At 45.5% G+C, this 14776-nt stretch overlaps 1 protein-coding gene across 2 annotated transcripts in view; it reads left to right on the top strand.

The window, feature by feature from the left end:
• The first annotated feature begins 1068 nt into the window (after positions 1 to 1068).
• CTDSP1 (CTD small phosphatase 1) overlaps positions 1069 to 14776 on the top strand; it is a 37694-nt gene continuing 23986 nt past the window's right edge. For both annotated transcript variants that reach the window (XM_060261451.1, XM_060261450.1), the window contains exon 1: positions 1069 to 1475. In XM_060261451.1, the coding sequence (XP_060117434.1) occupies positions 1409 to 1475 (67 nt within the window). In that variant the 5' untranslated portion in view covers positions 1069 to 1408. The remainder of the gene's footprint in view (positions 1476 to 14776) is intronic.

Below are 14776 nucleotides of genomic sequence, written 5' to 3'. Positions count from 1 at the left end.
CTTAAAAACAAGTTTAGTTCACCATCTAGTGGGGCATGACTCTAAAAAAGCTAGAACGTCCAGCTGCCAGACAACCTTAGGATCTCCTGGCTATACTACGCACAATGCCATACAATAATAACAAGAAACTTACCATTCCTTGTCACTCCCAGCAACTTTCTCCCTAGCTAATTTCTGGTATTGAACTGGGTTTGAAGAAAAGGGGATGGTTTTAAGAAGCCTAAGAAGGAAACAATGTCTTTTAAATGTAACAGATCATCCAACCCACCACGAAAGCATCAGGATTTGGATACCAAGACTCCCAGGTGGATAACCTGGCAGTACTGCCCCTTTCCTGGCAGCTATAAAAAACGCTCTTCAGGATAAGCTACTTTCCAGGAATCCATCTTTGCAGACGATAACAGGGTCTTTACAAAGGCAGCGTTATAGCCCTCCATGCAATCCAGGAGAGGGGAACATATTCTTATATTCTTGTGCACGGGAGGGGAACATATTCTTGTATTATCTGACTAGGAGTGAACGAAGGGTAGAGGGGTGTATTTCCTATTTCCTTCCTTCCTGTCTGATGCATGAGAACCGAGCGTTAACTGGAGGAGGGGAGGCTGCATTCGTAAGAATAATTGATTTGATCCAGCAAACGACCCTGTTGAACCCAGCCTCAGAAGAATGTTATGTCATTGCAAAACGTTGTAAGGCAAACTCAAAGGGAGCTCAGCTACTGCTACGGGCACAAAGGGGAGGTATAAACTACATCGCATTCCGGAGCTGGCGGTGGGTCGTTCGGATCAAGCCCTCCCAGCTTTTGGGGTCCGGCGATGGGTGCAAATCGCAGATGCGAATCCAATCTCCGTCTGCGCCCCTGGGCCCCCCGTTCTTCCCCAGAACGCCCTCATCCGGTAACATTTTCTCGAAACGATCGGGGCGGAGATGGGCAGGAGAGGGGAAAAAAAATCTCCTTCCCCGGGGATGGTGGCGGCGACGGCTCGCGCAGGACTCCGCGACTCCCTTCTCCTCCGCCGCTTGCAGCCATCGCCCTTTTAAGGGGTAGCTTGAAACCGCGCCTGGGCTCCATGTTTGTATCAGAAATCGCGAAGAGGGAACTCCATGTTGTAACAAAGTTTCCTTCGCCGCTGTCTTTTTTCTCCCCCCCCCTTTTTTTTTGTTTTGTTTCTCCCCCTTTCCCGTCTCTCCCCCCCCGCCCCTCCCCACCCTTCATTCCCCCCCCTTTTCCCGTTTTTATTTTTATTTTAAAATCCTTGGGTTGGTTTTTTTGGGGTTTCTTTTTTTTCTTTTGAAATCGATTCCCCGGAACTCCTAAAAAAAAAAACAATTTCCCCCAAAGCGGCGGAGAGACAATTGGAGGAGGAAAAAAAAGAGAGAGAGAGAGAGCCTCGCGCTAGCTGGTCTCATGGACAGCGGGTCCATTATCACCCAGGTTAGCAAGGAAGAGGTGAACGCTCCTCTGCGGGAGAAAGGTAATGCCGGCGGTGACCCACGCATAACCCCCCTTCCGGGAGGGCAGAATCGTCGATGGCGCGGCGGCCAGAAGCGGGGAGGGCGGCTTCTCAATCCCCACCTTCGTAGGCACAGTTTCCCCGAAAGGGCCTGGGGACGGGATCCCTGCGTTGTTCCTCGAGGCTGAAAGCAACTCTTCCGCTCCCGCAGACCTTGAGCATTTGCACCCGTCCATAGGGTGTGTGTGTGTGTGTGTGTGTGTCCGCGCGTGCACAGGGAGCCTATACACTCCGCATAGGTGCAAACCATTCGCGGCGCCGGCCTTGGACGCTTGTGCTACCCCCCCCCCCCCTTCCAAACAAAATTGGGTTGACTGGATGTCCTAACACGTGTGTTTATTCTGTGCGTGCAACTAGCCGCGCTGCCTCTGGGAATCACGGCGTGCAGCCACCGCAGCATCCCCCCCTAATAGCAGCGTTCGCTTGCACGGCTGGATGAACGCAACGCCCCGCTGTTGGGGCGACGCGCGCGCCTTCTGGTCTGTGCCCAAGCCCTGTTCCCGGGCACCGAGGTGTAAGGCGTCGCTTTGCAACAACTCGGTGGGATTGTGTCTGCGGCTGCGAAGGCTGTGCCCCCTCCGGTCGCAACCCCACCCCATGGGTTTCGTTTGTTTCTTTCTTTCTTTCTTTCTTTCTTTCTTTCTTTCTTTCTTTCTTTCTTTCTTTCTTTCTTTCTTATTTTATTTATGGCGCCCCCGACAAGGCGCTTCCGAGGCAAGTGAGAAGCAGGGATGGTTGCCGTTGCCTCCCTCTGCAGAACCTTCCTTGGTGGTCTCCCGTCTAAGTACCCACCTGGCTTAGCTTCTGAGATCCGGCTGTACCATGAACATATATGAACGTATGAAGCTGCCTTCTACTGAATCAGACCCTGGGTCCATCAAAGTCAGTATTGTCTTCTCAGACTGGCAGCGGCTCTCCAGGGTCTCAAGCTGAGGATTTTCACGCCTACTTGCCGGGACCCTTTTTGGAGACGCCGGGGATTGAACCTGGGACCTTCTGCTTCCCAAGCAGATGCTCTACCACTGAGCCACCATCCCTCCCCTGCTCTCCAGGGTCTCAAGCTGAGGCTTTTTCACACCTATTTGCCTGGACCCTTTTTTGGAGACGCCAGGGATTGAACCTGGGACCTTCTGCTTCCCAAGCAGATGCTCTACCACTGAGCCACCGTCCCTCCCCATGCCACCTTCCCTTTCCCAAGGCAGCTTACAATATAAATGAAATCACAATCCCCAGAAGTTTTAAGGCTGGAGGCTTCTCTGCAGGTTTGCTTGGTGTCTTGGGGCACTAGATTAGTTCTTTTAAGAAAACAAAATGGTTTTTTCAAAGCAGCATTTATAAAGTGCAATGGCTATCTTTCCTTGCTGGTTTCGGGGCAGAGTCTCCATCTCCTGTGTAGTCATGCTGCTGCTGCTGCTAATTGTATTCCAGCAACAGGTTTTATTATAGGAGGGAGCCACTGTATAATTCCATCACCTTATGTTGGATGTGTGGTGTTCAGTCATTGCTTTTCTGGGGAGGGGGGAGGCTGGAATCAGAAAGTGCCTTTACGTTAAAGTGCCTTGCAGTGCACTCCTCTGCAGAGTTACTCTAGTGTAAGTGCATTGAAACCAACGGGCTTAGTACGGCTGCGTGGGACTTCACTACAGGTTTTGATATGTGCTGCTGCAGGGAATTTGGTGTGTTTATAGGTCATGGGGGAAAGCCCTGTGAGATCTTGAGTGTTGCACATTTGTGCCAAGTACTGGTAAACATCTGCAGAAGTCTCTTTATCTAATGTTCCAGATGTGTTGGAGAAGGAAGTATTTGTCCATTAAATATCTGGAGGCTCATAATTGTATCTGGGATCCTGACTCCTCCTCCCATGCCTTGTCCACTTTTCTGATTTCCTAGTATCTGTTTGCCCCTTGGTATCTCCCTTTCGCTCCAGTTCTAGATGAGGCATTTATACAAGTTTAGGAATGATGAACAAGAAGCTGCTCCTAGGGTCCCCGCCTGCAAGGTTGTCATTGCAGAATTTTTACAAGAACCAAAAAAGATGATGATATCTTTTCTTCCTCAGTCAGCAAACTCACAGAGGATTTTGTCACAGCGCTTCCTGGTAATCTTGGCACTATAGGGGAAGGAGCTGGCTAACAGGAGCCAGCTTTAAAAAAAAAAAAAAAGTGGCCCTGCTTTTTAACATGCAGAAGTCATTAAAGCCTTTTCTTTACATGAAAATAAGCAGTGTGAAAAACTTCACTTGCTAAATTTCTCTGTACCGGGCTGTTATTGAAGGAGTTGTCTGAAGGGTCCAGCTTGACATTGATGGGAGATTAGAGTACCTTTTTCATAAAACACTGAAGCATCCAACCTGAACAGTATTTAGAGACTTGCGCTTTCTTGGAACTTCTTGAGCCGAATACAAATGACGTTAAGCCCCATTAGGGGCTCAGTAAACATCCTGTTTTTGTTTACTGCCTGGAAGTCCAAAAACTGGGGCGTCGTGGGTTGTCAGACTAATGGGATGTGATTGGCTTGGTAAACCACATGATGGATAGATCTATCTTAAGGTGCAATGAACTTTGGGGTGCTTTTAGCCACAGTCATGGGGGGGGGGGAAGAGAACCACTTTGAATGTTAATCCTGGCGGGGTCTCTAGACAGAGCTTTGGGATAACAAACCAGAGTTTAGGAGGACAGAGGGTTATTGCCATAGGCGTCAGCCCCAGTGACTGAACAGGGGAACTGTCCTGAACAGGAAGCTTATTGAACCATTATATGGGGCTGATGGGTCAGCTTGGTAAGTCACAAGGTGCACAGTTGAACATTTGAACCTGTGGTCTTTTTGGATAAAAGTGGTCTCCCCACTTTCTAGGTCAGGGGTGTCAAACTCATTTATTAGGAGGGCCAGATCTGGCACAAGTGGGATTTTTGTGGGGCCAGGCCACGCGTGTCATAAAATGTAATGTCAGGTAGCAGAGATATAAACTTTATAAGGGACAAGGACAAACACAATTAAATATGTTTTTTAAAAAAAAATAAAAAAAAATTAAAATACAAACAAGCAATATTTTGTTTAAAATTGAAAGGTGGGGGGAATAGTGGGATTTGAAAATGCGGTTTTAAAAATAAGACATCAAGAAAAAGCACAAGGATCACAGAAGAAACTAAACATATAAAATGCTCTGAACCTAGAAAGACAATGAAATGGCATTGCAAGCTTCCCCCCTTCCCCCCCCCCCGGTGTCTACTCAGATTGACGATGGCTCTCCAGTATAATATCCCCCTTTGGGTGTGGGTTTCCATGTTAGAGTACTTACTAGGTCAGGGTCATTGAGCAGAGAGCTCAAAGCATCAATCCTTTATTTGCAAGGACACAACTCCAGGAAAACTGAACTTCAGCTGTCTGTATAGGAACCTGAAACACTTTGCAGCACAGACAAAGCTGCAAGGAAACCACGGAATGGATCTTCCATCAAGGTCCCTGGGTCCTATCTATCTGGGCACAGAGACCTTAATGGAAAATCCACTCCACCTTCTCCCTGCAGCTCTGATGGAGAGTCCATCCCGCATTTTCCTTGTAGCTTTGTCTGTGATGCAGCCTGCAAAGACAAGGCAGAAAAGGCAGGGAACTGAAAGAGAAGGGCACTTCCTCAGCTTCAAACAGTGAGGACAGGAGGGGGGATAAAAGAGGGCCGGGGCCTGATTAAAGCCCTGGGCAGGCCAATTCTAACCTGTGGACAGGACATTTGACACCGTGTCCTAGGTGGTACCACAGCTGTGCTTTTTAGCCAGATTTATTTATTTAGGTAAACCATTCATTAGCTGTCTTTGTACCTTGTGGAACGCAAGGTGGCTTACAGCATAACTAAAATAAAAGACCATAATTTAAAATCTCCAATTAGGACTGCAGATATGCCGGATTAAGTGTACATGTACACAAAAGCTTACATTCTGAATAAAACTTGGTTGGTCTTAAGGGTGCTACTGGACTCCAACTTTGTTCAAATAAAAACTAAATTAGTCAATACAGTCCCAAATAAAAATTGTCTTCAGGTGCCTCCTGATGATCAGAAGTGAGAGAGCAAGGCAAACTTCCTGGGAAGGAGGTTATGGCCCTGTGAGAGCTTCCACAGTTCCGCAAGGCCTGCGAGACGGTGCGCTTCCACCAAGCATTTGCTAATTAAGATCGAAGACAACAGACATTGAATTATCTGGACCACCTCAGAGCACAATCATGACCTTAAAATCTGCTTTTCTGTATGGAACATCTAGTAGGAACAGCTGAACAGCAAAATTTGACACAGGATGTATAGGCAGCTACCCGCCATCATTAAATACACCATCGTTATAAGATCAATATAGCACCTAGAACTGTTTTATGCTTTTATATAGTATTGTATTTTTATAGGTTATGCATTAGGAGTATATTGATTAATGGTTTTTATGGGATGTTTTTTATGAATATGTAAGCTGCCCTGAGCCTGCTTTGGCGGGGATGGTGGGATATAAACCGAATGAATGTGGATATGCCCTTCAGGCCTGCGCAGAGGAATTTTTAGGTGAAGCACAGTGTGCGCAGTACTGGCTCCACCCTTTCACCTTGGGGTCATCTGCCATGGCCCAGTAAGCCGGGACGCCGGCAGCGAGTCCTCCAGGTGGTAGGTGTTACGTTAATGAGCTCTATCTGCCCGGGTTTGATGTTAGAGTTTTCCTTCTCTTGGCTGGCGAGGTTGGTGAGCCCAGCCTGCCCATCCGGTTATACCGCCGGACATTCGGTCGCACCATGACGTGGCAAACTCTGTGAGAAACGGGGGGGACCAGCGGGAAGGTGTTGCCACGGATGCAGTAATGCAGGAGAGGCCATTGCAGTGACCATCTGCCAGGCATAGCCGGACAGTGACCACGCGACGTTCACTACACCAGGAAGGAGAGGCTATGTATTGCGCATACACTTTCCCTGGGGGGGGCAGGATACCCAAGAGGGAGCCCACCCCTCCCCCCCCCACCGAGTGAATGAATGAATAAATAAAATAACCATGGGACTGCCACAGAAAAAGGTTTCTTTTGTGTGTCCACCAGATGAGCTTCTTTGACCGGTGGGACTATCAGGAAGGCCTCTCCTATGATCTTAATTGCATGGCAGGAATGCATTATGGGAGAAGATGATTCCTCAAGTATCCCAATCCCAAGCAACGTAAGACTTTAAAGGAAAAAAACAATGCCTTGAATTGGGCTCAGGAGCAAATCAGTAGCTAGTGTAATCGCTGTAGGATTGGGGTGACATGCTTCTGGTAGCTGGACCCAAACCAGCAATATGTGACTATCATTCTGCACTAGTTGCAGCTTCCAAACACTCTTCAAAGGTAGCCCTAAGCACAGCACATTGCAGAAGTCCACTCCAGATGTAACTAAGGCATGGATTACTGTGGCTAGGACTGACTGAACCAAGAATGGATACGCCAGCCAAAAGCTGGGCAAATACTTCTAGCCACTGCAGCCACCCAATTTTTAAGGTGACTGCAGTGTCAAGCAGCACTTCTAAGCTGCGAAAGGAAATATAGCCCCACCCAAGACAGGAGAGATCTCAAGTCCGTGTCTGCCTTTCTGCTTATGCAGATGCAGTACAAACTTCTAACAGAGGGTAGTATGTTCCTGCATCCTTGGAGGATCTTAATTGAAGGTCTCTCTCTCTCATTTTAAAAGATTGGGCCAAACTCAAAATGTCAAAACAAAATAAAATTTAAGAAACTTACCTTGCTGAAGAAAAGCCTATCCCTTGCTTTCAAATTCAGTTCTGTTGGCACAGCTCTGACTTCTAGAAGTGTTACACCCTATCTAGAGTAATGAGATTAAGGGAGAAGCAGAGACTGCCAGGTCAGCCAGTTGCCATTTGTTTCTCTGTGTATGTGTGTTTGTGCTTTGTTGATTTAATTAGGGGAGCATCCATCTTTAAAACTCCCAGGCACAGTGCAAACCTACGTTCAAACAAACCATTCTAAGCCCATTGAAATCATAAGGCTTAGACAGGAGTAGCCTTGTGTAGGATTGTAGTAAGTTCCTGTTCTTTTTCTTTCTTGATCAAGAAGAACTCCTTAAAGTATCTCCTCCCCACATAAAGTGGTTGATGGGTCTTATCACTCCCTTAACCTACAGTAACTCTGCGGTGAGCTGAACAAGTCATGGTGCTTCAGTATCTCAAAGTTCAGCTGAGTGTCCAGCCCTTGGATTTTGTTTGCCACCCTTCTCACAAATAACGTTTTGATTTGATATTCCTCCAGCTGTAGCATTTCAGGCTGCGAATGTGGAAGGTAAAAAAAAGGTAAAGGTAGTCCCCTATTCAAGCACCAGTCGTTTCCGACTCTGGGTGACGTCACATCATGACGTTTTCACGGCAGACTTTTTTAAGGGGGTGGTTTGCCATTGCCTTGCGTGGAAGGTACACTTTACTTAACTAGCGCCTTGGAAAGATAGCTGTGTCAAATCACTCCCACTGGTACCTTGATTTACCGCACAGAGGAAGTTCTTTTTAAAAAATGTGAGAGAGTTGTCAGGATTTGGCTTCCTTACCTTCGGTGTGTACTACTACAGGTGGGGTTGCCAGCTCGGAGTTGGGAAATACCTAGATATTTTGAAGGTGGAGCCTGTGGAGGGAAGGGTTTGGGGAGGGGAGGGACTTCAGTAATTCCATAGAGGCCACCTTCCAAAGTAGCTGTTTTCTCTGGTGGAATTGATTTCTCTTGCCTGGAGATCAGTTGTAATCCCAGGAGATCTTCAGCTACCATATGGAGATTAAGCAACACACAGAGAATCACAGCAAAAGGTGACAAGAGTAAACCCTGAGGTTCTGTGATAACCAGCCTCTATATCACTTAACACAATTTCCGATCCTTATAAACCTCTTTATATTCTTTGAAACTTCTCACAAAACATTATTCCAAACCATACACTGATAAATAGAACACCCTTAGTGAACAAAAAGGAAGAATATAGTCCTTGAAAGTTCAAAGTAAACTGTCAAATAAGAATAATGTTCCGTCCTTCTGTATGCTAAAGGGAATCCTCGGCCTGCTTGCTCCTGAGGAGACCCCGCAATGTCTCTTGAAAATTCAGCTTGAGATGTACACAGCCCAACACAGCTACAAGATTGTACTTTGTTTTCCCCGTTTCACCAAAGGCTTTGACCAGCTTTTCACAATTTCATCAGAGCACAGGCAAGATTCCAACTCTTCTCTTTTAAAACATTCACAACTTTCAAAATAGGTCTTGCCTAGACCTATTTTGAAAGATCTTTTTTGAAATTTGTGAATGTTTTGAAGGAGAAGAGTTGGAATCTTGCCTGTGCTCTGATGAAATTGTAAAAAGCTGATCAAAGCCTTTGGTGAAACGGGGAAAACAAAGCACAACCTCGTAGCTGTGTTGGGCTGTGTACATCTCAAGCTGTATTTTCAAGAGACATCGTGGGCTCTCCTCAGGAGCAAGCATACCAAGGATTCCCTTTAACATACGGAAGGACGGAACTTTATTCTTATGAGACAGTTTACTTTGAACTTTCAAGGACTACGTTCTTCCTTTTTGTTCACTAAGGGTGTTCTATTTATAAGTGTATGGTTTGGAATAATATTTTGTGAGAATGTTTCAAAGAATATAAAGAGGTTTATAAGGATCAAAAATTGTGTTAAGTGATATAGTGGCTGGTTATCACAGAACCTCAGGATTTACTCTTGTCACCATATAGAGATTGGCAACTATATGGCAGAATTCCACCATCTCATTTAACTGCTTCAAATGGAATGCAGGCTTGGTGATGTGTTTATGAACATATGAAGTTGCCTTCTACTGAATCAGACCCTCGGTCCATCAAAGTCAGTATTGTCTACTCAGACTGGCAGCGGCTCTCCAGGGTCTCAAGCTGAGGATTTTCACACCTTTTTGCCTGGACCCTTTTTGGAGATGCCAGGGATTGAACCTGGGACCTTCTGCTTCCCAAGCAGATGCTCTACCACTGAGCCACCATCCCTCCCCTGCTCTCCAGGGTGTCAAGCTGAGGTTTTTCACACCTATTTGCCTGGACCCTTTTTTGGAGATGCCGGGGATTGAACCTGGGACCTTCTGCTTCCCAAGCAGATGCTCTACCACTGAGCCACCGTCCCTCCCCACTTCTGTTTCCTGTGAGAAGTACAATGCTCACGTCTGCTCTGGCCTTTTAAGATCCCGTTAAGTCTCAAAGACCTCCTCCTCATAAACACCCTCTTTTAAAAATCCACTTTGAAGAAAATCATTGTACCCACTTTTCAATAAAAATATTCCCAAGACAGGGAAACAAATAAAAGAATTAGCTTTTTTGCCACCTTATGGCTCAGCTGACTGACTTATGGTGACTTTGTAGTGTTTTCATGGTAAGAGACTGCCAAAGGTGGTTTGTTGTTGTCTGTCTCTGTGTAGCAGCCCTTTCCTTCCTTGGTGGTTCAGAAATGATTCTAAACCCGTCAATAGACAATACAAAGGAAATGAAGTCCCACGTAAGTATCTTTAGCCCAAGTTCTCCAAACGAAGACCCACGTGCTTTATTTTCTCCGTTTTAATTTCATATAAATTTTCAACAGTGGTTAGGCTTTTATTATCTGATGTATCATTCAAGCCACATTCAACAGTGTTTCCGCCCCCCCCCCCCTGTTCTTCCAAAAAATGATGTTCAAGTCACACCACAACTTGTGTTCTATTTTGTTTCTTATTCTTTTGTTTCAAGTCCTGAACGCCAAGGAATTATTCTTCTTGTCCTTATTCTGAGCTCACTCAATGGAATCACTCTATAGAGTCAGAGACATCAAAGGTGGTTTGTTGTTGTCTTCCTCCATGTAGCAGCCCTGTCCTTCCTTGGTGGTAACCAGTGTTCCCTCTAAACTGAGTTAGCTCACAGATTTTTGAGCCTTCAGCTCACACATTTTTGTCTTAGCTCAGGAAGGATGACCCCAGGGCACAATAATTTATGCAGTAGCTCACAACTCTTAATGCCAGTAGCTCACAACGTAGAATTTTTGCTCACAAGCTTAGAGGGAACATTGGTGGTAACCCATCCAAACACTAACATCATTGATTGGCTTCCGAGATCTGACATGATCAGGCTATCCTGGCCAGGGCAATGCAGTTAATATAATTAATAAAAATAAGCAACAGATCGTGTGTGTCTTATGTATAGCATTTGTATTATTTATTGTATTCAATGACCTTCACACTAATCCATATAAAAGCCCTGTAAAATAGGCCAACATAATTATCCTCCTTCTGCAGGTCAGAAGAAGGGCCCTGAGAAAATGGTGGCTTGTAGAAACCCATTAAAGTAGTTTGTAGTTGAGATGAGATTTGAATCGGTGCCTTCCCAGATACCAGCTCATTTTCTTAGGTGCAACACCACACCAATTTCCTTTGTGTTAATAGACTGGATCCTATGAAGCCTTCCACGAAGTTGGAGCATACGACTCCCTTCTGCCAAGTCTTCCTCCAACAGAGAGAAAATTCCCCCTTAGATGAAATCTTTCTCTTTGAAGGAAGCTGAAGAGAATCAAGTTCCAAGCCAATATGTTTAAATCACAGTTGTATTTCTCCAACCCCATCCAATTAGTCTCTGCATCTAAATAAAGTTACAAAGGAGTTGTGCTGAAGTCTGTTTCTGAAAGTGACTTAAATTGGTCATAAAATCAGGACCATCCAGGTTTTTTCTTTCCAACTGTTCCTTTTTGATACAAGTGTATGAAATGGGCATGCTCCCATCAAAGATGAGCACATTTTAACTGCATTGATTTTGAAAGTGATGTAACTTAATATTGCTTAATTTTGCTTGGATTGTGGCTAGGGTTGTCAACTATGGCTGTGAAATTCCTGGTTATTTGGGGGTGGAGCCTAGGGATGACAGAGCTTGGGGAAGAGAAGGAGGCCAGCAAAGTAGAATGGCATAAAGTCTGCTCTCCAAAGTAGCCATTTTCTCCAGGGGAACAGATGACTGAAGCATGGAGATCAGTTGTAGTTCCAGGAGATCTCCAGGCCCCACATGGAGGCTGGCAACTTTAATTGTGGCCAATGTTATTTTAAGTCGCAGGAGTGACTTAGGAGCATTCCTGGAATAAGTATGAGAAGCATCTAAGGCACTGAGAAGCCAGGGGATGACTGTGTTTGGCTTGGAGCTGAAGTGAAAGCCAGCCACACTTCTCCTTCTAGGAGCCCTTATCCTAGGCATGTTGAGGTCTGAACCCTTAACTGAGTAACCAATGAAATTAATTTGCTTGTCTCATCAAACCCACAGGAAATGTTAATATGCATAGTAGTGACCATGTTAAGTGCAATTACAAGCAGGGGAGTGGAATGGAGGAAATGTTTTTCTCCTGATTTTTCTCTGAGGCTCAGTGTGGGAAAGTTACAAATGTTGGATGTTCCATTGTTTCCGCATGCTGTTGAGATTTGTCTAACACAATCTAAAGTCAGATTTAATAACCTTCTATTTGTTTACCACAGTGTTGGTAATTTCCATTTCCAACTTCTAGAGTTTTCCTAGATGTCTCCTGGCAAAAGGATATGCTTTAGATACCTGACACTTCTGTCTTTAAAACTGTGCATAGTTGTAACTATTGTTCAAATAAAAAGTAAGGAATGTGTCTGTTTTTAATTTATAAGAAATCACATACTTTTGTGCCATTAACTTATACACAATGCTTATTTGTTTGTATAATGCTGTAAAGTCAGTCAGTTACAGGTATTTAATTTTTGTATAATAAGCCATTTCCCCCCTTTTGCTTCAGTATTTTCAGGTGTTTTTTTTTTTTAAAGTCTCTAAAAGAAGGACACTGGGGACTTATATTAAACCTGGATACTGGGGGGAGGAGACTGCATAATTCCTATACCTCTATGAACCAAGCTTTATGGTCCCTTTATCCTCCGCTACCATGTTTGGATTCATGATAGTCTGGGGAATATGATCTTGAAGTGACCCTTTCAAAGACTGTGCCTCTTCATAAGGGAGCAGAGCAGTATGTTGTGAGCAAAACTGTTGCTGGTGCTTCTGGGATTACTTGAGGTGAACTTTTAAGCAGTTACTAATTCCCCATTACTGTACCCGAGCAAACATATATGGAATCTCATTCTCATGACGATTATGTTTCAGACACACTCAAAACATAAGAGAAGCCAAGTTGGATCAGGCCAATGCCCTATCCAGTCCAACACTCTGTGGCCAAAAAAACCAGGTGTCATCAGGAGGTCCATCAGTGGGGCCAGGACACTAGAAGCCCTCCCACTGTGCTCCCTGCTGCACCAAGAATACAGAGCATCACTGACCCAGCCAGAGAGTTCCAACAATATACTGTGGCTAATAGCCACTGATGGACCTCTGTTCCATATGTTTATCCAATCCCCTCTTGAAGCTTTCTGTGCTCTTTTTGCACTCTTCTTTTCCAACTTACAATCAACATTATTGATTAGTTAGGCTTGGTTAATATAAGCGCAGTGACCCTGATGGGTGGCCCATCCAGAACACAAACATAGGCAGAGTTCCACTGTTTGAGCCCTATGGAAGCAAAATCCAGTTGCATACCACCAGACCAGGGGTGGCCAAACTTGTTTAACATAAGAGCCACACAATAAATGTCAGATGTTTGAGAGCTGCAAGACATCATGAATGTCAGATATTTGAGAGCCACGAGGAAGGAAGGAGGGAAAGAGGAGGAGGAGGAGGAGAAGATGATGATGATATTGGATTTATATCCTGCCCTATACTCTGAATCTGAGAGTCTCAGAGCAGTCACAATCTCCTTTCCCTCCCCCCCCCTCTCAACAGACACCCTGTGAGGTAGATGGGGCTGAGAGAGCTTTTACAGCAGCTGCCCTTTCAAGGACAACTCCTATGAGAGCTATGGCTGACCCAAGGCCATTCCAGCAGCTGCAAGTGGAGGAGTGGGGAATCAAACCCGGTTTTCCCAGATAAGAGTCCACACACTTAACCACTACACCAAACTGGCACCAAACTGAAGGAAGGAAAATAGATGGGGAGGGAGAGGTGGAAAGAAAACAATTTAAATGCATTATCCAAGCCACTGGCTGGCTTGGCTTGGAGAAGTGATTTAAAGATAGAAATGCCTTCTTCTCCAAGCTGGCTGACAGGTGGTGGGGGGTTCGAGAGCCGCACAATATGTATGAAGGAGCCAGATGTGGCTCCCGAGCCACAGTTTGACCATCCTACACTAGATCTGCATGAAGCTGCCCTCTTCCTTGCATATTTTGACTTAGAGTGGTTCTCTGGGGGCTTAACGCAGAGGCAGATCTTTTCCCAATGCCTGCTATCTGAGATCTAGCTAGAGATGGTAGGGATTGAACCTGGAAATGTCATCATATAAAACACATGGGTCACTCCCCAAGAACTTGTATGAACAGCTTATCTCATACAACCCCATCCTGTTTACATGTGAGCACTAGAAATGTGAAGAGTGTGTGTGTGTGGGGGGGGGGACAGGAAAAGTTGGGAGGCAGAAAAAGTTGGAAGGAAATTGGCTTTTTGATTTTAGAAACAATTTCCAAAAATTTGGGTAGCAGTGAAAAAACTCCTATGAACGTAATACTTTTAAAGGTCATTTTTTTTAATCCCCTCTCTCGGCTTGGCTTCGCGAACGAAGATTTAAGAAGGGTGCAATAGTCCACGTTTGCTGCAGGCTCGCTGGTGGCTGACAAGACCAATGTGGGACAGGCAGGTCCGGCCACAGCGGCTGCAGGGAAAAGTCTGATTTAGGGTTGGTCCTGTAGCAGTGCGATTCTTCCTCAATCTCCTTTTGTCCTCAAGACCAGCTATGCGTGTGTTCTCAAAGGAAGAGACAGCCTGGTGGATGGTGTGCCTCCATGCTTTGCGATCTGAGGCTAGGTCAGACCACTGGTGATGGTTGATGTGACAGGTGCTAAGGGATTTCTTCAAGGAGTCCTTGTACCTCTTCTTTGGTGCCCCTCTATTACGATGGCCGGTGGAGAGTTCGCCATACAGGGCAATCTTGGGAAGGCGGTGGTTTTCCATCCTAGAAATATGCCCTGCCCAGCGCAGCTGCGTCTTCAACAGCAGTGCCTCGATGCTGGTAACCTCTGCCCGCTTGAGGACTTCAGTGTTGGTCACAAAGTCACTCCAGTGGATGTTGAGGATGGTGCGAAGGCAGCGCTGATGAAAGCGCTCAAGGAGTCGCAGGTGATGACGGTATAAAACCCACGATTCGGAGCCATAGATGAGGGTTGTCATCACAACCGCTTTGTAAACAT

This window comes from Heteronotia binoei, chromosome 21, assembly GCF_032191835.1.
Source record: "Heteronotia binoei isolate CCM8104 ecotype False Entrance Well chromosome 21, APGP_CSIRO_Hbin_v1, whole genome shotgun sequence".
Lineage (NCBI taxonomy): Eukaryota > Metazoa > Chordata > Lepidosauria > Squamata > Gekkonidae > Heteronotia > Heteronotia binoei.
The sequence above is the reverse complement of the archived record's forward strand: the minus strand, read 5'-3'. Positions and strand labels throughout refer to the sequence as shown.